Below are 23,261 nucleotides of genomic sequence, written 5' to 3'. Positions count from 1 at the left end.
CTGCGAGTTTCCTTCCACACTCCAAAGCCGTGCAGGTTTGCGGGTTAAATGGCTTCTGTAAATCGTAAGTTGTCCCTAGTTTGTAGGATAGTGCTAGTGTGCAGGGTGATTCCTCGTTGCAATGGACTTAGTGGCCAAAGGGCTTGTTTACTTCCTGTATCTCTGTAGTCCAAAGATTCAAGCCAGCGAGAAGGGCATTTTAAATACAACAGGATTAATACTGCTTTCAAATCTGAGACTGGGGGAATGGTTGGTTTGCTGGAGTGGTGGTTAGTGTATAAAGTGGGGAGTGGTCATGAGAGAGTAGGGGCCAGAAACTTTATCCCTGCTAAGATTTCCACGTCAATATTCAGGAGCAGTGTGATTGAGAGCATTCCTAATTCAGTGGCAGAGGCAATACAAGATGCTGTGGTGAGAAAAAATGTGGGCACAGTGCCAAGAACACCTTCCTTTGAGCAGATCAAAGACTCTCAAAACCCATTGAAGTTAAATGTGTAAATTATATAAGTATGTGAAACATCCCCTCACTATTAAATACTGCTACTGGTTCGAGCACACGTGTGCGTTTTCACGCAGACTCAGAAAAACAACCTACATGACCCGAAACCACATCCCATTTTTCTCCAGGGATGTTGCCTGACCCGCTGAGTTACCAGCACTTTGTATCCATAGGAGCAAAGAGGTCCTTCTGAAGTTGTACAGGGCCCTAGTGAGACCACACTTGGAGTATTGTGTGCAGTTTTGGTCCCCTAATTTGAGGAAGGACATTCTTGCTATTGAGGGAGTGCAGCATAGATTTACAATGTTAATTCCCGGGATGGTGGGACTGTCATATGCTGAGAGAATGGAGCGGCTGGGCTTGTACATTCTGGAGTTTAGAAGGATGAGAGAATATCTTATTGAAACATATAAGATTGTTAAGGGTTTGGACACGCTAGAGGCATTCGTTCTTCCCCCGCACAATTAAAGCATGGAATAATCTCCACCCTACTATAGTTACCCAACCAGATGCAACTAAATTTAAAGTAGCTCTTTCTTCCCAATAACCCTTTCTGACTTAAGTCCTCCCTCCACCACCTCCAGTTTAAATTTGATTTGGAATATTTTGGAGGACCAAGAAACCAAGAACCAACCAAGGCAGGAAACATGTTCCCGGTGTTGGGGGAGTCCAGAACCAGGGGCCACAGTCTAAGAATAAGGGGTAAGCCATTTAGAACGGAGACGAGGAAACACTTTTTCTCACAGAAAGTTGTGAGTCTGTGGAATTGTCTGCCTCAGAGGGAGGTGGAGGCCGGTTCTCTGGATACTTTCAAGAAAGAGCTAGATAGGACTCTTGAAGATAGTGGAGTCGGGGGATATGGGGAGAAGGCAGGGACGGGGTATTGATTGGGGATGATCAGCCATGATCAAACTGAATGGTGGTGCTGACTCGAAGGGCCGAATGGCCTACTCCTGCACCTATTGTCTATTATGTTTAACACAATCAAAGACTAGTCACACCCCTGAAGATAGGCAAAAACGATGGCGTAACTCAGCGGGTCGGGGAGTATCTCCGGAGAACAGGAATAGGTGATGTTTCTGGTCGAGACCCTTCTTCAGATTGATAGTCGGGGCAAAGGGGAATGAGAGATATAGACGGTGATATATAGAACAAATGAATGAAAGATATGCAAAAAGCAACGATGGTCCATTGTTGGCTGTGTGGGTTAGGTGATAATGTGTTGAAAAGACAGTGAAACTAGCACAATGATTACTGTGGGGGAGGGATGGGGTACGAGGGGATGCAAAGGTTACTTGAAGTTGGAGAAATCAATATTCATATGGTTGAGTTGAAAGCTGCTCAAGCAAAATATGAGGTGCTGATCCTCCAATTTGTGCTGGGCCTCACACTGACAATGGAGGAGGCCCAGGACAGAATGGTCAGTGTGGGAATGGGAGGGGAGTTAAAATGTTTGACAACCAGGAGATCATATAGGCCGAGGTGACTGAGCAAAGGTGTTCAGCGAAACAATCGCCCAGTCTGCGCCTGGTCTGGCCGAGATATAGGAATCTACACCTGGAACAGCGGAGACAGTAGATGAGATTGGAGGAGAGTCGAGGCCACTGGACACAGTCGAGGGAGGAAGTTTAGGGCCAGGTGGTGCATCTCCAGCGGTTGCAGGGGAAGGTACCTGGGGAGGGGGTGGTTTAGATGGGGAGTTCGGACGAGTTAACCGGGGAGTTGCGGAGGGAAAGGGCTCTGCGGAAAGGGGTGGAGATGGGAGGATGTGACTCGTGATGGGGTCCCGTTGCAGATGGCGAAAATGTCGGAGGATTATGTTGGGGTGAAAGTGAGGACTAGGGGGGACTCTGTCCCTGTTGTGACTGGGGGGGGGGGGGGGGGGGGGGGGGGGGGGGGGGGAGAGGGAGCAAGGAAATTGATATTGGGATATTGAGGAGACATGAGTGAGGGCCTCATCTCTGATGGAAGAGGGGAATCCCCTATTCCCTAAAGACTGACGACATCTGGGATTGTGGTATGGAACGCACCATCTTGTCCCACCCTGGTCATTCCTCTTCCTGCTTCCGTCCTGCAGAAGGTGCAGAAGCTTGAAAACGTGCACCACCAGACTCAGGAGCATCTTCTTTCCCTCTGTTATCAGGCTTCTGAACGGCCTTTCCATAGGCTAGGGCAGGGGTGGAGAACCTTTTCATGCTGGGATGCTACATTAAGTTAGCTGTAATCTAATGCCGCATCCAAGAAACTTCAATTAGATATACTTCAAAATGTACGTTATTTTGTAAAAATACCTACCATGTACTAACTTCAAGAAAATGAAAAAAAAATGTTAATTCTAAAGTTATCTAACCTTTTAATGACTGTTGTGACTGCTTCTTGTGGGAGGTTAATGTACATTCTAGAGTCGCATTAGAACTATATAATGAGCATGAAGGGGCTGTCCCACTGTACGAGCTAATTCAAGAGTTCTCCCGAGTTTCCACTGATTCGAACTCGGAGAATTACGGTTATAGCCGCTTGTAGGTACTCGGGGCTCTCGTGGATATTTTTCAACGTTGAAAAATCTTCACGCGTCTTCACGAGCTTACCGTGTTTCCCGAGTACCTGCCGTTAGCCTTACGAGCCGCTGAGAGACGTCCCGAGCTCCGACGTACCCGCTACGTACATTCTATGTGCTTACCACGAGTTAGATTTTTTTTTTATAACTCGGGAGAGCTCTTGAATTACCTCGTACAGTGGGACAGGCCCTTAACAGGTGTTAAAATAGGCCTCATGACCTACTAATGCTTTCATTGTGGCCGTCAGTCGGGGAGGATTATTTTGTTGAAACTTTCTTTACTCTGAAATTTTAAATGCGTTCATTTTAAGATTAAAATAAAAATAATAGAAGACGAACAAAAACATATTCATAAAATAAAAATAAAAGGGTTTGTTCTACAAAATTTGGATTCATTCAAAAGGCCGCACTTAATGGCCTAGAAGGCCGCATGCTGCCTTTAGGCCACAGGTTCCCCACCCCTGGGCTAGGACACTGTCCGATTCACCTCTGCCCCATTGAGGACATTGGACTTTGTCTATGGAACTGAGGCGCTACAATGCTGTGAACTATATTCTGCACTCTGTATTGTCCCCCTTGTTCTTCCTATTTACTTGAGTTTGACGATTGAATATCATACAAAACAAAGCTTATTGCTGTATCGCTGTGCAGGTGACAATAATGAACAACTTAAGGGAGAGTGGACTTGGTGCGCTATGTACAGCACTTAGTGATGTGGTGTTAAAAAAGAGCTTGCACATACAGCAGGAGACAGGTACCCTGTCTACCTGTACCTTGTACCCTCTGAAATGTCCACTGGAAGTTGGATAATTTTATACTGGAAATGTTTACATTTATCAAGCCAATTAACCTGCAAAACGGTACGTCTTTGGAGTGTGGGAGGAAACTGAAGATCTCGGAGAAAACCCACGCAAGTCACGGGGAGAACGTACAAACTCCGTACAGACAGCACCCGGGATCGAACCCGGATCTCCGGCGCGGCATTTTGCTGTAAGGCAGCAACTCTACTGCTGTGCCACACTGACCGCCCTGTAAATGGTCCTGCCACTGATTGGCAACAATAGTCCTGAGGCTGGCTAGCTGACCAGAATGATCAGCTTTGGGATGGGTCAGCTTTGGAGCCATGAATTGATGAGTGCTCATGTTTGGTCCACCATTAATTCATAGCTTATAGGAGCATAATTAGGCCATTCAACCCTTCAAGTCTACTCTGCCATTCAATCACGGTTGCTCTACCTCTCCCTCCTAACCCCATTCTCCTGCCTTCTCCACATAACCCTTGACACCTGTACTAATCAAGAGCCTGTCAATCTCTGCCGTAAAAATATCCATTGACTTGGCCTCCACTGCCTTCTGTGACAGTTCCACAGATTCACCACCCTCTGGACTAAAGAGATTCCTCCTCACCACCATTCCAAAGATACGTCCTTTTATTCTGAGGCTGTGGCCTCTGCTCCTAGACTCTCCCACTGGTGGAAATATCCTCTCCACACCCACACTATCCAGGCCTTTCAGTATTCAGTATGTTTCAATGAGCCCCCCCCCCCCCCCCCCCCCCCCCGTCCTTCTGAACCTGTGTGCGTTAATGTTGTGAATAAAGGCACAATTATGCACTGGCCGCGGGGTCGCGTGGGGATTGGGAACAGCCAGAAACCTTGTTTGGCAGCAGTCTTGCATTCTGCAAGGTGATGGCTGGGTCTGGTCAGGGTGTGTGTCAGTGCCAGTCCCCTGGTTGGGTCTGGTCAGGGTGTGTGACAGTGCAGGTCCACTGGCTGCGACCAGCTTCCCACTGCCAGAGGTCGGGTTGGGATTGGGATTGGTCAGGGGTGGGACTGGGGTTGGGATAGGCCAAACTTTATAGGCACAGTGTGGAAACAGGTCCTTCGGCCCAGCGATCACACCGTACACTAACACTATCTTAACACTAGGGACCATGCACAATTTTTTTTTTTAAACCAAAGCCAATTAACCCGCAACCCACACGACTGAAGTGTGGGAGGAAATTGGAGCACGGGGAGAAAATCCATGCGGTCTCAGGGAGAACGTACAAACTCTGTACACACAGCACCTGTGGTCAGGATCAAACCCAGGTCTCTGGCACAGTAAGGCAGCAGCTCTCCCGCTGAGCCATGGTGTGCCGCCCTCTAGATTCGTATCGTGACAACGTCATCCTACCAAGTGCCCATGAGAGTAGAATGTGACTTCTACATTTCTCATTTACGACTCACTAGAAATAAACCCGAGAGCTTGTGTCACAGTGGTACAGTTGCTGCCTTACTGCACCAGAGACCCGGGTTCGATCCTGACTGCAGGTGTAGTCTGTACGGAGTTTGTATGTTCTCCCTGTGACCGTGTGGGTTTTCCCCAAGTGCTCCCACACTGTAAAGACGTACAGGCTTGCTTGGCTTCTGTAAATTGTCACTAGTGTGTAGGATAGTGCTAGTGAGTGTATGGGTGATCACTGGTCGGCACGGACTCGCTGGGCCGAAAGGCCTGTCTCCTCACCATATCTCTAAAGCGGTGTAAAGCTGGGTTTGCGTTGTACACAACGTGGAGGCAGTAAAGGGGTTGGGTATTTGTAGGAGCGGAGTTTATTATGGGAGCCAGTCGTTCACAGATCAAGGCTCTGCCGCGAGCCGAGGACTATTTGATGTTCGGCTCGTGACATGTCGTGGTTTGCTATTAATAAACATGTGCTCCCTTTTCCCCCTCTCTGGCCCACCATGCTCCACACACGCACACACACACACACGCACACGCACACGCACGCACACACACACAGACACAGACACACACACACACACACACACACACACACACACACACACACGGCAGCTGGTGTTTCACTTCAGTTTGATCTGCAGAGGATTACTGGGCTGTAGTTGCTTGCCGTTTGTGGGCAGTGAGCTGAATGGGCTGGCCTAAAGTCACACGTTTAGTTTATTATTATTATTATTATTATTATTATCACGTGCACCGAGGTACAGTGAAAAGCTTTTGCTCAGATTAGTGATACAGTGCGGTTTGTCCCAGGACATCACAGGAACATCCCAGACTGATTCCTGGGATGTCAGGACTTTCATATAAAGAAAGACTGGATAGACTCGGCTTGTACTCGCTAGAATTTGGAAGATTGAGGGGATCTTATAGAAACTTACAAAATTCTTAAGGGGTTGGACAGGCTAGATGCAGGAAGATTGTTCCCGATGTTGGGGAAGTCCAGAACAAGGGGTCACAGTTCAAGGATAAGGGAGAAATCTTTTAGGACCGAGATGAGAAAAACGTTTTTCACACAGAGAGTGGTGAATTGTGGAATTCTCTGCCACAGAAGGTAGTTGAGGTCAGTTAATTGGCTATATTTAAGAGGGAGTTAGATGTGGCCCTTGTGGCTAAAGGGATCTGGGGGTATGGAGAGAAGGCAGGTACAGGATACTGAGTTGGATGACCAGCCATGATCATATTGAATGGCGGTGCAGGCTTGAAGGGCCGAATGGCCTACTCCTGCACCTATTTTCTATGTTTCTATGTGTGCTGTCAAAGAAACAACTGCCCATGAATACAGTCAATCTGCCAACAGTGCACAGGGAAAGGGCATAACATACATGGCTTAGTTTATTATCGTCACGTTGACTGTGCTACAGTGAAGTTTTTGTTTGCATGTTAACGAGTCTAAGAAAAGACTGTAAATATGGTCAAGCCATCCACAGTCCTCGGGTAAAGGATTAAGGGTACAATGTTAAGTACAACACATAACATTGAAGTCCGATGCAAAGATAGTTCGAAGATCTCCAATGAGGGAGATTGTAGGTCAGAACCGCTCCACTAGTGGTTGGTAGGATGGTTCAGTCGCCTGATAGCAGCTGGGAGGAACCTGTCCCTGCATCTGGAGATGTGAGTTTTCACACTTCTGTACCTCTTGGCTGATGGGAGAGGGGAGGTCAGGAGGTGTTGGGATGAGGACAACATGGGGAAAAATTGTTCTTCGGACTGAAGCTGGTTTGGTCTTTATCGATTCCCTCGATGAGCGTTCCCAGCGGGATACATACATGGATGGTGCTGAAGGATGAGAATTTCCAGGGCCTTTCCGGATTATCTGTTTTGCCACAACCTCCGAGAGGAGTCCAACGGTATCGGAGCAGTCCGCCAAGAAGCCGCTGTCCCGGCCTCGGAAGTTAGCTGTGGGAATGGATCCGCTGGCTCTGGCCAGGCTGGAGTTCCAGAGCCCCAGCCACAAGGGGCAAATTCAACCTACCCTTCAGCCGCAGAAGTCCCGATGAACTAGACAGCGGCAGCCTTGCCCAGTCTGGGTGCAACATTGTTGGAGGGACTTCCGGACGGTGTTTTTTAGAGCACTCTTGTAAATTTGTGCGGATTTAAGGGGGTGCTGGACCACCAGTTGCTGGAAAATCGTGGGAGAGCTGTAGTCATCTTTCCATAGACCAAGGATGGAGGACAACAATGTTACTGATTGAACAGTTCCCAAAAATTGAGTTTATTTCTTTGTGTGTTCGAGCTGATGAGTTGAGATGATTTTGCAGAGACAGCATTGCTTGTATGTTACCCAGTATCTTGAGGTGCCTGCTGGTCTCAGAAGCTCATGGAAGGATGGAGATCACTGTACCTGGACAAGTACATGGATAGGAAATGTCCAGAGAGAGTGTGTGTGCACAATAGTCTCCCTCGGTCGCTGCCTCTGGTATCGGACATATGGAAACAGTTGTCATTAAGAGTGGCGAGTGTTTAATTGCCATGTGTACTGAAATGGAATAATGTAATTCTCACTTGCTGCAGCATAACACAGCGCAGGCACCTCACGTTTCACCCGGAACTATGTTCTTAAAAAGCAGCGCGCAATTCAAAAACGTGTAAATTAAACATTCTCGTGACTACGCTGCCAGATGTAAATTTCAGCGCCTTAATCCAAACATACGAGTGCGTAAATCAGGCTTTACTTTCAAATGAACAAGTGCGTTAGTTAAATGAAACGCGAGGTGCCTGGACCCGTAGCATAATAAATAAACAAACTAAAAGTTCCATAAAATAAAACCCTCCCCAATATTTGTGAAAAAGCAAAGGCCCAAAATGTCTGGTACAATTTAGACAGATGGTAATTTGAAGTTTAGTCGATATTTGTAATGCTCAATAGTTTAGTTCAGTTTATTATTATTATTATTATTGTCTCATGTACCGAGGGACAGTGAAAAGCGTTTGTGCGTGGTATCTATCCAGTCAGCCCGAAGAAAGAATGACTGGAGGTAGATAAAAGTGCTGGAGAAACTCAGCGGGTGCAGCAGCATCTATGGAGCGAAGGAGATAGGCAACGTTTCAGGCCAAACCCCTTCTTCAGACTGGGCTGGGACAAGTCTGATTAGGTTGGCTGCTTTCCCGAGGCAGCGTGAAGTGTGGATGGAGTCAATGGTGGGGAGTCTGGGCCACATCACAATTCTCTGCAATTTCTTGTGGTCTTGATCAGTTTTTTTTTAAAACATCATCTGACTGAAGAGGGATGTGAGTGATTTTTGATGAACGAGTGTAGACACATAATGCTGGAGTAACTTGCCTGGTCAGGCAGTATCTCTGGAGAACATGGAAAGGCAATGATTTGGGTCGGGACCCTCCTTCAGACTGATGTGCGTTTTATGTAGAAACAAAGAACTACAGATGTTGGTTATGCCAAAGATAGACCCAAAGTGCCAGAGTAACTCAGCGGATCAGGCAGCGTCTCTAGAGAAAAAGGATGGGTAACATTGCTGAGCAGGATCCTGACCTGAAATGTTACCTATCAATGTTCTCCAGAGATGCTGCCTGACATGCTGAGTTACTCCGGTACTTTGGGCCTGTCTTTGATGCGTGTTTAGATTGGGCATCTAGATGTGCCAGGGTTTGGGGCGGGTGGGACGATGAATGGGCTGTTTCCAGATGTTGCTGAGGTGCGTCCAGCTGTTGGCCTGTGCGGACCCCCCAACCTGACCTGCCGACCACCCTGCCTCCTCACAGGTCCGGGCCGGGGAGAAGCGGAGACCAGGACGTGCGAGTACTACAATGCTAACCACGAGCTGGAGAAGACCAACAAGAGCGGGGTGGAGCACTGCGAGGGTGAGAAGGACAAGAGGCTCCACTGCTACGCTTCCTGGAGGAACAATTCCGGCTCAATTGAACTGGTCAAGAAGGGCTGCTGGCTGGATGATTACAACTGCTACGACAGGTAGGAGATGTGTGTCCCGGGGGAGCAGAGACCTGCCGGTGGGGTAGACGGGAGACGGCATTCCCTTATTGAACGTAGAACAGTACAGCACAAACACTTCTGCACTGTTCTATGCTCAAGCCTCCAACAGCTAACTCGTGCTGTCTTCAACTTCGGTTGATTGCTGGGCCACGCTTCATTAAGTAATTAAACTGTTCATCAGAATTCCCTGGCCAAAGAACAGCAACGTGTGTACTGGGAATGAGTTGTGTAATGAACCTTGAGGGCTGTGGTCTGCGTCTCCGACTGATGGTGGGCCCCACCTATGAACGTGGGGCTGGAGCAGAGTGTGTGATTGATGGCCTGTTTGCTTTCTCTCTCTCTCTCTCTCTCTCTGGCAGAGTGGAGTGCGTCGCCACGGAGGAGAACCCACATGTCTTCTTCTGCTGCTGTGAAGGCAACTACTGCAACGACAAGTTTTTCCACTTCCCGGAGACGGTGCCTGAAGGTAGGTGTGGCGTGTTGCAGCTGCGTTGTTGCCAGTGGGGGCTGTGGTTTGTGTGAACGCAAGGTGTCGTGTGTGTGCGTGCGTGCGTGAGGATGGCACCCTCTCCCAGTGTTGACCTCCCAGTGAGGTTTATCCTGGGGTAAAGGGGGAAGGGAATGGGGGATGGAACCATAACCATGTGCTGAACCCCCCATGAGGTGTACCCCAAGGTAAGGAAGGAAGGCAATGGAGACAGAATTACATCCCAGTGAGGTGTACTCCTGAAATAAAGGGGAAAAGAATGGGCAATGGGATTATATCCAAGTAGTGATCTCTCCATGAAGTGTAGCCTGGGGGGGAGGGGGTGGAGTGGATTATATCCAACTAGTAACCCCTCCATGAGATGTACAGAGGTGCGGGGAGGAGGGGAATGTGGATGGAATGACAGCCTAGTGACCTCCTCAAGATGTAGTATACCTCTACAATGAGGGGGAGAAGGAGATGCTGGACGGAACTGTAACCAAGTGTTGACCTTGAAGTGTATCTCAAGGTGAAGAGGGAATGGATAGTGGATGGAATTGTATTGAAGTAGTGACCTCTCTATGAGGTGGATAGAGGTCACGGGAGTGATTGGAGGATGAAATGTACCCCAAGGTGTGGGGGAATGGAATAAGGGACGGGACTGTACCCAGGAGCTGATGCCCCCTTCCTGTTCTGCCCGCAGTTGTGTTTGAGCCTCCACCACCCACGCCGTCGCTGCTGAATATCCTGGTGTACGCGCTGCTCCCCATCACCGGGCTCTCCGTCATCATCCTGCTGGCGTTCTGGATGTACCGGCACCGCAAGCCGCCGTACGGTCATGTGGACCTGAACGAGGTTTGTGCCGCCCGCTGACCTATCTTTTCCCCCCCTCAACCCCTGCTGTCTCCCCGTAACCTTTGACGTCCTTACTCATCGAGAACCTGTCAATCTCCACGTTAAACATTCTTAATGACTTGGCCACCACCGCCGTCTGTAGCAATGCAATGAATTTCACATCTGGTTAAAGGTTAGACTTTAGACTTAAGTGGAAACGGGCCCTTCAGCCTACAGAGTCCGCGCCGAGCAGCGATCATCCCGTACACTAGTACTGCACACTAGGGACAATTTACAGAAGGCGATTAATCTTAAAACCTGCTCATCTTTGGAGTGTGCGAGGAAACTGGAGCCCACGGTGGAAACCCACGCGGTCACAGAGAAAACATACAGACTCCGTACAGGCAGCACCCGTGGTCGGGATCGAACCTGGATCTCTGGCGCTGTAAGGCAGCAACTCTATCGCTGCGCCACCATGCCGCATCTGTACAAATGTTATGGACCCACAGACACGTGTAGCACAGAGTAAGGCTCTTTGGCCCATATAGTCCAGGCCGACCATCAAGCTACCATTTGCATTAATCCAAAATCCACGCTGACCATCACACTAGTTCCAGGTTATCCCATTTTCTCATCCACTCCAATTTACCAAAGCCAGTTATCCTGGACATTGGACTATGGTTGTGAAACTGATGAGTTACAATGCTGAGAAATATATTCTGTACTCTCTATCTCCCACTTTGCTCTACCGATTGCATTTGAGTTTGACGATTGTATTTAGAGAAAGAGGGATGGAAACAGGCCCTTCAGCCCACCAGGTCCATGCCATTGATTACCCATACACGCAAGTTCCACATTCCCATCCACTCCCTACACACCAGGGGCAATCTACAGAGGGCTAATTAATCGACATTCCCGCACGCCATTGGGCTGTGGGAGGAAACTAGAACGCCCGGAGCAAACCCACATGGTCACAGGGAGAATGTGCAAACTCCACACGGATAGCACCTGTGGTCAGGGTTGAACCTGGGTCTCCAGCGCTGTGGGGCAGCAACTCTATCGCTGTGCCACTGCGCCCCAAGGTTCGCTTCCTTCTCCTTCCACCAATGGAGGAAATTGAGGGAAGAGACAAAGCACGGTGGTGCAGCGGTAGAGTTGCTGCCTTGCAGCGCCAGATGCCCGAGGACAATCCTGACTATGGGTGCTGTCTGTACAGAGATTGTACGTTCTCCCTGTGACTGCATGGGTTTGCCTCGGTTTCCTCCCGCACTCGAAAGACGTGCAGGTTCTGTGGGTTAATTGGCTTTGGTAAAATTGCAAATTGTCCCAAGTGTGTGGGAAGGTGCTAGTGTATGGGGGTGAAGGGCTGTTTCCACACTGTATCTAAGCTAAACTAAAGGGGCGTGCTGAGGCCTAGGTTGAGCTGGGCGGCACAGTGGAGCAGTGGTAGAGTTGTTGCCGAACAGTTCCGTGGGGCGAAGGGCCTGTTTCTGTTCTGTACCTCTCAACTAAAATCTAATATTATGGCCTGAATCTAACGTGTTGTGCGCTGCGATTTGGAGGGTGTAACGGATGTGTACTTGTCTGCTTCTCCGTCCAGGACCCAAGCCTGCCGTCGCCATCGCCCCTGGTGGGTCTGAAGCCCCTGCAGTTGCTGGAGATCAAAGCCAGGGGGCGCTTTGGCTGTGTTTGGAAGGCACAGCTGATGAACGATTACGTGGCTGTAAAAGTCTTCCCCATCCAGGTGAGAGCAGCCGTGATGAGAAGCGGCAAACACATCCTTGACCATTTGTGGGAAGCCTTTCCGGTGACCAGGTGGCGGTGACTTGGAGAGATACAACTTGGAAACGGGCCCTTAGGCCCACCGAGTCCATGCTGTCCAAAGATCACCCATTCAAACTAGTTCTATGGTACACAAAAAAGCTGGAGAAACTCAGCAGGTGCAGCAGCATCTATGGAGCGAAGGAAATAGGCAACGTTTCGGGCCGAAACCCTGCTGCTGCACCCGCTGAGTTTCTCCAGCATTTTTGTGTACCTTCGATTCTCCAGCATCTGCAGTTCCTTCTTAAACAAACTAGTTCTATGTTTAGTTTAGAGATACAACATGGAGTCTGGCCCTTCGGCTCACAGAATCTATACTGACACAACTTTGATATTATATTTAGAGAGAGAGAGAGAGAGATAATGTAAACATGCCCTTCGGCTCACCAAGTCAACACCAAACATTGATCATACATTCACACTAGTTCTATGTTATCCCACCTTTAGAGAGAGAAATATACAGCTTGGCCCGCTGAGTCCATGCCAACCATCAATCGCCCATTCACACTAGTTCGCTGGCTAATCACCCTCACCACCCTCTGGCTAAATGTTATTGAGCCAAAGACTCTGCCAGAGATGCTGCCTGGCCCTACTGAGTTACCACAGCACTTTGTATCATTTTTTGTAAGCCAACATGTGCAGTTCCTCGTGTCTCAATATTATGGAAATGCTTCTTTTACCCCATCTCTACCCCGTTGTGGACATTGGACTTTGTCTATGGAACTGGTGCGCTGCAATGCTGAGAACTATATTGTACATTCTGCAAAATTGCCCCAAGTGTGTGTCGGGAGTGGATGCAAAAGTTGGATAACATAGAATGAATGGGAACGGGGTGATCGCTGGTCGGCGTGGACTTGGTGGGCTGAAGGGCCCGTTTCCATGCTGTATTTTTCTATCCATTCAATTAATATGATGACCAGAACTGTACACGCTACTCCAAATGTGGTCCAACCAACTTCAGATTGAGCACACATTTGCTTGTTGGATGAAAAGGCAGGGAAGCAGATAAGGCTATAAGTCTCTGAAGGGAGACACAAAATGCTGGAGTAAGTCAGGCAGCATCTTTGGAGAACATGGATAGATCACATTTCGGGTCGGGCCACTTCAGACCTGAAACCTCACCTATCCTTTTCCTCCAGAGATGCTGCCTGGCCCGCAGAGTTACTCCAGCATTTTGACTTTTCCTTTTGTAAATCAGCACCTGCAGTTCGTTCTGTCTTGAATTCTCTCACCAGTTGGCTGTGAAGACCATTAGTGTCCCTGCAGAAATTTAGGTTATTTGTTGGATTTTATACTGTTGCACAAAAGTCTTCAACTCCAAACTTCAAGCTGCCTTGATTGTCCAAGAGACTTCGGGTTTTGGTTTTTGTTATCGTGTAAATCGTCTTATTTATTTAATGAATAATTTAAAAAAAAAATCTTTGCTTATGATATGAGGAAGAATTTCTTTAGTGGTGAATCTGTGGAATCATTGCCATAGGCGTCTGTGGAGCCAAGGTCAATAGATATTTTTACGGTGGAGGGGATTATGGGGAGAAGGCAGAAGAAAGGGGTTGAGAGGGAAATATAGATCAGCCATGAATGAATGGCGTAGACCTGATGGGCCGAATGGCCTAATTCTGCTCCTATAATTTATGAACATATTATCACTGAACACTGTTTTGGCAAACCTGTCGCGCTGCTCCTGGAAGTAAAAATGTTAATGTTCCTTTTCGGTAGATATGACAAGAAAACACTCTTGTTACCAGCACAGTGGTGCTGCTGGTAGAGCCACTGCCTCACAGCGCTAGAGATCCGGGTTCGATCCTGACCTCGGATACTGTCTGTGTGGAATTTGCACGTTCTCCCTGTGATCGCGTGGGTTTTCGGTCTTCGGTCTTTCCCACATCCCATAGATGTGGGATGTTTGTAGGTTAGTTGAACTCTGCAAAGTTGCCCCTCGTGAGTTGGGAGTGGATGCGAAAGTGTATTGGTGATTGCTGGTCGGCGTGGGCTGAAGGGCCTTTTTCCATGCTATATCTTTCAATGAAATCAAAACAGAAGTGCAGCAAGTCAGATAGCATGTACAAAATCTGTTTCTTTCTGCACACAGTCTGCCTGACCTGTTTCCAGCAGTTTATGTTATTACGGGTTGTTTCGAGATCACTTAACGCTTTCTTTTGTAATTGAAGGACAAGCTTTCGTGGCAGAATGAGCGGGACATCTACACCACGCCTGGCATGAAGCACGAGAATGTCTTGCGATACATCGGATCCGAGAAGCGTGGCTCCAACCTCGAGTCTGAGCTGTGGCTCATCTCTACCTTCCATGAACGGGTAGGGCTCAGCAAGCGTGATGTTGGTGTTACACAACTACCATCCCATCTGTGTAATCCTAACCAGCATGGCTCTCCCAGATCCACGCTGCCCCTCTTGTGTTTTTACAATGTCGTCTGCGCTACTTAGGGCAACACGGTGGTGCAGCGCTGGCGTTGCTGCCTCACAGCGGCAGAGACTCAGGTCCGGTCCGGACTATGAGTGCTCTCTGCACGGAGTTTGCACGTTCTCCCTGTGACCGCGTGGGTTTCTTCCGGATGTTCAGGTTTCCCCTCTCACTCCAAAGATGTGCAGGTTTGTAGTTTAATTGGCTTCTGTAAATTGTCCCTAGGATAATGGATAGTGGATAGAAGGATAGTGCTAGTGTACGGGGTGATCGCTGGTTGGCGCGGACTCGGTGGGTCGAAGGGCCTGTTTCCGTGTTTGTATCTGTAAAATGTAAAATCTAACACTTAACCAGATGGTGGTGAATCTGTCTAATTCATTGCCACAGAGAGCTGTGGAAGCCAAGTCATTGAGCATCTTTAAAGGTACACAAAAATACTGGATAAACTCAGCGGGTGCAGCAGCATCTATGGAGCGAAGGAAATAGGTAACGTTTCGTGCCGAAACCCTTCTTCAGACTGATAGGGGGGTGGCGGGGAGAAAGAAGGGGGAGCGTGCTCAGCTGGAACGATTTGGGTCACATCGCCGAGACCATGGCGTGTGGACTATCGTTCCTTCATGAAGAAGGGTTTCGGCCTGAAACGTTACCTATTTCCTTCGCTCCATAGATGCTGCTGCACCCGCTGAGTTTCTCCAGTATTTTTATGTACCTTCGATTTTCCAGCATCTGCAGTTCCTTCTTGAACACGAGCATCTTTAAAGCAGAGATTGACAAATTCTTAATTAATAAGGTGGAGAAGGAATGATAGATCATCCGTGATTGAATGGCAGAGCAAACTCGATGGGCCAGGTGGCCTAATTCGGCTCCTATGATTTATGAGCATTGCGGTGAATAAGGGCACAGTCACCTCCGTCCTGGTTCCCTCCCACCTCAGCTGTGCATCGCAAGTCTGTGGCTGAATAATGTGTGTACAGGGCAGCACAGTGGTGTAGCAGTCTTACAGTGCCATGGACCCTTGTTCAACCCAATGGGCTGAAGGGCCCGTTTCCATGTTGCATCTTTCAATTAATTCATCAGTTAAACAAAATTTAGTTCAACTTCTTCCAGAAATAGGTTAAATGGTGAAGCCAAGGTTTTTCTACTTGGAAAGCAGATTATTCGGCGATTGTTCCTAGTGTGTATGAAGTGGATGGAAAAGTGGGAATAACATAGAACTAGTGTGTATGGCCGATCGCTGGTCAGCGTGGACTCGGTGGGCCAAAGGGCCCGTTTCCGTGCTGTGTCTGTCAACTAAACGCCGCTCGTCTGGCTTGCTGACTCTGTCTCTCCTCCTCCATGGTGCCAGGGTTCGCTGTCGGACTACCTGAAGGGGAGCGTGCTCAGCTGGAACGACTTGGGTCACATCGCCGAGACCATGGCGTGTGGACTTTCGTTCCTTCACGAAGACATCCCTCGGTGGAAAGGAGAGGGCCCAAAGCCGGCGATTGCCCACAGGTACCAGGGGAGAGGGTGGGGGTCACTGTGGGTGGATGTTGTAGCTTTGGGTCTATCATCACGTGTGTGGGGGTCAGCACGATGGCGCAGCGGTAGAGTTGCTGCCTTGCAGCGCCAGGAACCTGGGTTCGATCCTGACCACGGGTGCTGTCTGTACATTCTCCCTGTGACCGCAAGGGTTTTCTCCGGGTGCTCCGGTTTCCGCACACATTCCAAAGATGTGCAGGTTTGTAGGTTAATTAAAATTGTAAATTGTAATGTGTAGTAGCAATGTTACAAAATTTTTAGATTTTAAAAATCAAGTCTGTAATTTATCCCATCAGATAAAGCATAAAAATAAGTTTAATTTGACACCTAAATTCACTTTCATATCTTCAGTATTAAAAACGTTATGGCCATTTTCATACTCGGAAATTAGTATCTTGTTCTCTATTGATTTTCCATTGACTTAAACACAAGCTGTGATCGAGGACAGTCTAACTTTATTAAAAATTAAGAGAACTGAAATAAATTTTCTGTTATTGTAGATTGAAGCATTCTGAAACGAATATTAAACAATCTTACTTGGATGACCTGAAATTAAAGCATATAATTAGTTAGTTACCCAATTGTAGCTAATTCCAAAATTCAATTACTAGATCTAAACATCTATCCATTTCTTAAGGAAAGATTAACATTTTTAAATAGCCTAATTGTCCAAAGAACATTCAGCCAAGAATTCACAATAAAACATGATTTTTAAATCTCATTGACATTAATTTATAGGCCAAATAGAAGGAATTTAGTGTTCTGTAAATTAATGGCCATTTAAATCGGCTTTCGAGTGGGATCCTGTGGAACTCTGTGGAACGCGCTGGTTTAGAAAGTTCCCATTGCGGTAAATTTTTACCCCATATGCCCAGAAAAATACTGCGGGATTTAATGGGCCCCCAAATTAGCTACTCGCAACATAACATTTTGTATAAAGGGATCTTAAGAAGTGCTTTTTAATGTAAAAATAAACAGCCTACCTTGCATTGTCCCCTGAGATCTGTCCCGTTGGCGGCGGTCGCGGGTTTAGAGGATGATTTTTAACCTACTATAGTAATTAATTTAACCAATTTAGTTTAAAAATACCTGCAGTGAACGAACCTCGCAGTGATTTTTCCACGAATGTTGTGAAGGAGGGGATCGGGATAATGCCACTTGCGACGCTCCTTGCATGGAGCCACTGCATTGAGGCGGAGGGGGGGGAGAAGCAGCTCGGGTGGCAGTGAGCGGCCGCCGGGCCGGACCGCGGAACCGGCCACCACCTCAGCGCCGGCTCATCTCTGGCAGCTCTCCATCTAAAAATATCTCTCCTGCCGCTCGCTGGCCTCACTCATGTCAGCCGATTCCCGCAGATCCTTAAATTCCGACAGCGCGATTGAGGTTACTCGGCTGTGGGAATTTAAGGATTTGCGGGAAGTGGCTGACATGAGCGAAGCCGGCGAGTGACAGGTAAGAGGTGTTCAGATGGAGAGCACTGCCAGAGGTGAGCGGGCCGACAGAAGGCGCTGAAGTGGCGGCCAGTTCTGCTGTTGGGTCCCAGCGGCCGTTCGCAGTTACCCGAGCTGCTTCTATCCCCGGCTACAATGCGGTGGCTCCGCGCCCGGAGTGCTGCAGCAGCGGTGAGTGAGTGAGTTACTGGCATTATCCCCGACCCCCTCCTTCTCAACACTCCTGCCCTCCCCACAACTTTACCCCTGGCACAGACTCTCCACACGCTGTGAAAGGAACTCTCCCCCCAATTGGTCCCTTGAACAAGTGTTGTCATTCAATAAGATGACAACTGATTCGACTGTTCCCTGTGCTCCCGTTTTTCCCACCATCTCTCCACCTGCCATCACCCTTCACCCCCCACCCATTCTGTAATTCAGAATAATGGAGACTTGGAAGCCTTGGGCAAATTGAATTGTTACAGTTTTTATTTTTACGGAGAGAACAATCTGCGCATGCGCGGTTTAATTTTTTTTAAAAAGCCGACTGACTGCCTACCCTGAGAAATTACTCACAGCACGTGCCTGGGTAGAGGTGAATCGGGACCTGCCCTAGCTTATGAAGGACCCTTCGGAAGCCTGATAACAGAAGGGAAGAAGCTGTTCCTGAGTCTGGTGGTGCACACTTTCAACCTTCTGTATCTTCTGCCGGACGGGAGGAGGTGGAATGACCGGGTTGAGACAAGTCTTTGACAATGTTGGCAGCGTGATTTGTAGAGGGAGCCAGTGGTGGGTAGTCTGGTCTGTGTGATGGACTGGGCTACATCTGGCCCTCCTTTCAGTCTTGAGGCAGGGCTGTTCCAAAACCATGCTGTGCTGCAACCCAACAGTGTGCTTTCAAGTGGGCTTTGAAGAAGGGTCTCTGAAGAAAGGTCCTGACCCGAAACGTTTCCTGACCATGCTCTCCAGCGATGCTACCTGACTCGCTGAGTTGCTCCAGCTCTTTGTGCCTTTCTTTAAACCTGTAGGTCTGTGCAGGGTTCTGCAGTGTGAACCTGGGGGGAAAATCTGTTGAAGTTTGCATCAAAGGCTGTGAGGATGTGAGCTGCATTCTGCGGTTTCTGGTTACACGGTGTGGGGGCAGGGCATTCAACACATCAGTCGCCTCTCTGCAAATGTTTCTCCCATTAGCTCAGCAGGGGATAGCGAGCAGGTTAAAGTTTCAAGTATCCCCTCATAAATTGAGAGCGTTATACAATACTTAATAGCTGCAGCCTACTCCACTTAAAACTAACGGAGCTCGCATGCAAAACACATAGAACAGTATAGCATTGGAACAGGCCCTTCGGCCCACAATGCCCATGCCCAACATGATGCCAAGTTACACTAATTACATCTGCCTGCACGTGATCCACATCCCTTCTCTGTCTGCACCTTTAGTAATAAGGGCAATTTAAATATTTTTGAGCCTCTTTACCTTACACCTTGCATTTAGAACATAGAACGGTACAGCCATGAACGGGCCCTTCAGCTCACAATGTCAATGGCGAACTTTGCTGAATTAGACTAAGCCTGTTAGACCCATATCCCTCCATTCCCTGCATATTCATGTGCTTGTCTTAAAGACCCTTAAATACCATTGTCATGTCTGTATCCAACACCACCTTTGGCAGCACGTTCCACCACCCACCATTCTCTGTGTGAAAAAATAATTGACCCGCACATCTCAGTCACGGCAATAGGCCCTTCGGCCCATCTTGCCTATACCGACCAATATGCCTATCTACACTAGTCCCACCTGCCCGCATCTGGCCCATATCCTACTAAAACTATCCATGTACCTGTCCAAGAGTCTTTTAAATGCAATTATAGTACCTGCCTCAACTACCTCGTGTCAACTCGTTCCATACACCCACCTTTTACCTGGAAATGATACCTTCTGGAGTCATAAAGTCGTACAGTATGGAATCAGGCCCTTCGGCCCAACTTGCCCACACCGGCTAACATGTCCATCTACACTATTTCTACCTGCCTGCATTTGGCCCATATCCCTCTGAACCTGTCCCATCCATACTTGTCCAATTGGTTCTTAAACGTTGCGATAGTCTTGACATTTCCACCCTGGGAAAATGTTATAACTGTCTACCCTATCTGTTCCTCTCATAGTTTTATATCTGCTTCTCAGGTGATAATAACTTATAAATAAAAGTGATTTATTAATCCACGAGATGTGAGAGGCAGCTGCCAGGGTATGTTTACTGGGCCATTTAGAGTATTGTGTTCAGTTTTGCCTACCTTGCTATAGGAAAGATGGTGTTAAGCTAGAAACCGTGCAGAGAAGATTTACGAGGATGTTGCCAGGACTTGAGGGTCTGAGTTACAGGGAGAGGTTGGGCAGGCTAGGGCTTTATTCCTTGGAGTGCAGGAGGATGAGAGGTGATCTTATAGAGGAGGTGTGTAAAATCATGAACCTCCAGTTCCCTCCCCTCTACTTTCAGTCTGAAGAAGGGTTCCCACCAAGAAACGTTATCCCCTCCTTTTTCCCCAGAGATGGTGTCTGACTCGCTGAGTTACTTCAACACTTTGTGTCTGTCTACCAGGTACTATACTGTAGATGCTGGGTTTACAAAAGTAGGGACAGTGCAGGAGTCAGATGGGTTCCGATCCGAAACGTCGCCACTGCATGTTCTCCAGAGATGCTCCTACCTCCTGGAAGGGTGTAATACATCTGTAGAGGCCAAAGGCTGGTGTTTGAATCACCCAGCACTTTATTTTAAACAACTGTGAGGAGGTGTTTGGTGACACCGTTCAACCACACTGAAACCTAGGCTGTCTTTCATTTCAGCTTTGACCAAGCAGACTTTAGGATTTTTTGTTTCAAGGTTAGCTTTACAAATCAACCTTTATATTGGAGGAGGGGGGAGGAATTCTTAGAGAAGGAACAAATATCCTATGATGACCATTCTGCTCGAGCGACTGGTCAAGTAGCAAGAGTTTCTGAGGAAATTACTGATTTTTCAAACCGTGCAACATTGCCGCCACTCCCACATCAACCTTGACACGAAACGTCACCCATTCTTTCTATCCAGAGATGCTGCTTGTCCCACTGAGTTACTCCAGCATTTTGTGTCTTATCAAAGATTTTCCAATGTACCCCCCCCCCCCACGTTTTCTCTTCTCTCCCCCCCCCCCCCCCCCCCCTCCCCCCCCCCCTTCCCTCCGTTTGCCTCTTCCCCCTCCGCCCCCCTTCGCTTCAATAGGCTTAATAAGGAAATATACACATGCTATCGAACGGTCCTTCAGTAAGCTAGGGTACCGTCCGATTCACCTCTACTCCATTGCGGTCATTGGACTTTGTCTATGGAACTGATGTGCTGCAATTCTGCACTCTGTATCTTCCTCTTAACTACCTATTGTACTTGACTTTGGCTTGATTGTATTTATGTGTGGTATTAACTGATATATATGGATAGCATGCAAAAACATAGCGTTTCGCACCTCCGCACAAGTGACAATAATATGATCACTTGGACTCCTCCACTTCCCATATCCCAGAGATCGTGCGGATTTATTAGATAGTTGTCCTCTGTAAATTGCCCAGAGTGTGGATGAGGAAGTGGGATAACGTAGACCGAGTGTGAACGGGGTCGATGATCATCAGCATGGACTCGGTGGGTGGACGTGCCTGTTTCCACGCTGTATCTCGTCAGGGGAAGAAAGTCTGCCATCCTCAGCCAGACTGACCTGCACGTGAACGCAGCAAGGTGGTGGGGGCCTGTGCTGAAATGGCCAGCAACGGGCTCATTCCTGGACCAGTGAGAGATGGCCACTAACCAGTGACACCCACCAGGTTGGGGCTGCATCGAACAGGCCCGCACGGACCATCCTTTGCTTTGTGTGTGTGTGATTGATTAAAGCAAGGCTCTGGCAGAGAGAGCAGTCAGTACTTCAGAGAACTGTCCCAGCTGTCCATCCCAACCAACCCCGCTCTCTCTATCTGTGTTCCGCAGGGATTTCAAAAGCAAGAACGTGCTCCTGAAGACCGACCTATCCGCGTGCATCGCCGACTTCGGGCTGGCCGTCAGGTTCGAAGCTGGGAAACCCCCTGGGGATACGCACGGACAGGTGAGGCCGACGGAGAGGGGGCAGTGTGGGGATGGACAGGGGGGCAGTGTGGGGGGAGGATTGGGGGACGGGTGGGGATGGACAGGGGCCAGTGTGGGGATGGACAGGGGGCAGAGGGGGGGAGGTCTGGGGGACGGGTGGGTGTATGTTGGGAGGGATGGGAGAGTGTATGTTGGGAGGGATGGGGGAGTGTGCGATGGGACGCGGGGAGTGTGGAACGTTAGGGGTGAACACATCCTTTTTGGGGGATGGTTTAGTGCCAGATCTATGTTTGTTTTTTGTTTTGTTGGACAGTAGGCGACCAGCGGGGCAGCGCGGCGGTAGAACTGCTGCTTCACGGCGTCAGAGACCTGGGTTCAATCCACTCTGCAGAGCGCAGAGAAGATTTATGGAAATCAACAGGCTCAAGGGCCTGATCTATAGGGAGAAGTTGGGCAGGCTAGGACTTTATACCTTGGAGTGCAGGAGGATGAGGGACTGATCTTATGGAGGTGTATAAGATCACCAGGGGAATAGTTGGTGAGTGCACAGTCTTTTACCCAGAGTAGGGGAATCAAGAACCAGGTTCAAGGTGAGAGGGGAAAGTTTTAATTGGAAACTGAGGGGCAACTTTTACAGACGGTGGTGGGTATATGGAACAAGCTTCCAGAGGAGCTACATGGATAGGAAAGGTTAAGAGAGATGTGGCCCAAATGAGGACAAATAGGACTAGTTTAGATGGGGCATCTTAGTCGGCTTGGATGAGTTGGGCCGAAGAGCCTGTTTCTGTTCTGTATGACTGTCCTACTATGAATTTGTGCCTATGATAAGCTGATAGATTTTTGGATGTGAAGCATATTGTGTGGTAAGGGTGTCGGGCAGTGAAGTCAGTGAGATGTGGACTCAGGCTCCACACCATTGAATGGTAGAATAAGCTTGAAAGGCCAGGTGGCCCAGTGCCTCGTTCTTCATGAGATGATCCGGGTGCGTACAGAACCAAGAACCATGGGAGACATGGCCTCCAAAGCTGCTCAGTTTATGAATCTGTCACCCACCCTTCTGTGTAGGGAACTGCAGATGCTGGTGTATATCGAAGATGGACACAAAATGCTGGAGTACCCCAACGGTTCAGGCAGCACCTTGGGAGAAAAGGAATAGGTGACGTTTTGGGTCAAGACCTTTCAACAGATTGAGAGTCAGGGGGGAGGGAAACTAGAGGTATGAAAAGGTTCAGAACAAATCAGCCGGCACCGATGAAAGGTGGAGCCCACAATGGTCCATTGTTGACTGTGGAAGAGATGATAACACAGGGATATATGGATGAAAACAGTGGAACTTGCAGGGCGACTAGGGTGGGGGGGGGTCAGAGAGAGAGAGGCGAT

The 23,261-nt window shown here is 48.5% G+C and overlaps 1 protein-coding gene across 2 annotated transcripts in view; it reads left to right on the top strand.

Moving 5' to 3' along the window:
* LOC129714273 (activin receptor type-2B-like) overlaps nucleotides 1-23,261 on the top strand; it is an 80,763-nt gene that overhangs the window by 51,734 nt on the left and 5,768 nt on the right. For both annotated transcript variants that reach the window (XM_055663828.1, XM_055663837.1), the window contains exons 2-8: nucleotides 9,054-9,261; nucleotides 9,642-9,748; nucleotides 10,452-10,603; nucleotides 12,183-12,326; nucleotides 14,575-14,718; nucleotides 16,170-16,318; nucleotides 21,786-21,900. In XM_055663828.1, coding sequence (XP_055519803.1) covers nucleotides 9,054-9,261; nucleotides 9,642-9,748; nucleotides 10,452-10,603; nucleotides 12,183-12,326; nucleotides 14,575-14,718; nucleotides 16,170-16,318; nucleotides 21,786-21,900 — 1,019 coding nt within the window. The remainder of the gene's footprint in view (nucleotides 1-9,053; nucleotides 9,262-9,641; nucleotides 9,749-10,451; nucleotides 10,604-12,182; nucleotides 12,327-14,574; nucleotides 14,719-16,169; nucleotides 16,319-21,785; nucleotides 21,901-23,261) is intronic.

This window comes from Leucoraja erinacea, chromosome 2 (genome assembly GCF_028641065.1).
Source record: "Leucoraja erinacea ecotype New England chromosome 2, Leri_hhj_1, whole genome shotgun sequence".
NCBI classification, from domain to species: Eukaryota; Metazoa; Chordata; class Chondrichthyes; order Rajiformes; family Rajidae; genus Leucoraja; species Leucoraja erinaceus.
The sequence above is the reverse complement of the archived record's forward strand: the minus strand, read 5'-3'. Positions and strand labels throughout refer to the sequence as shown.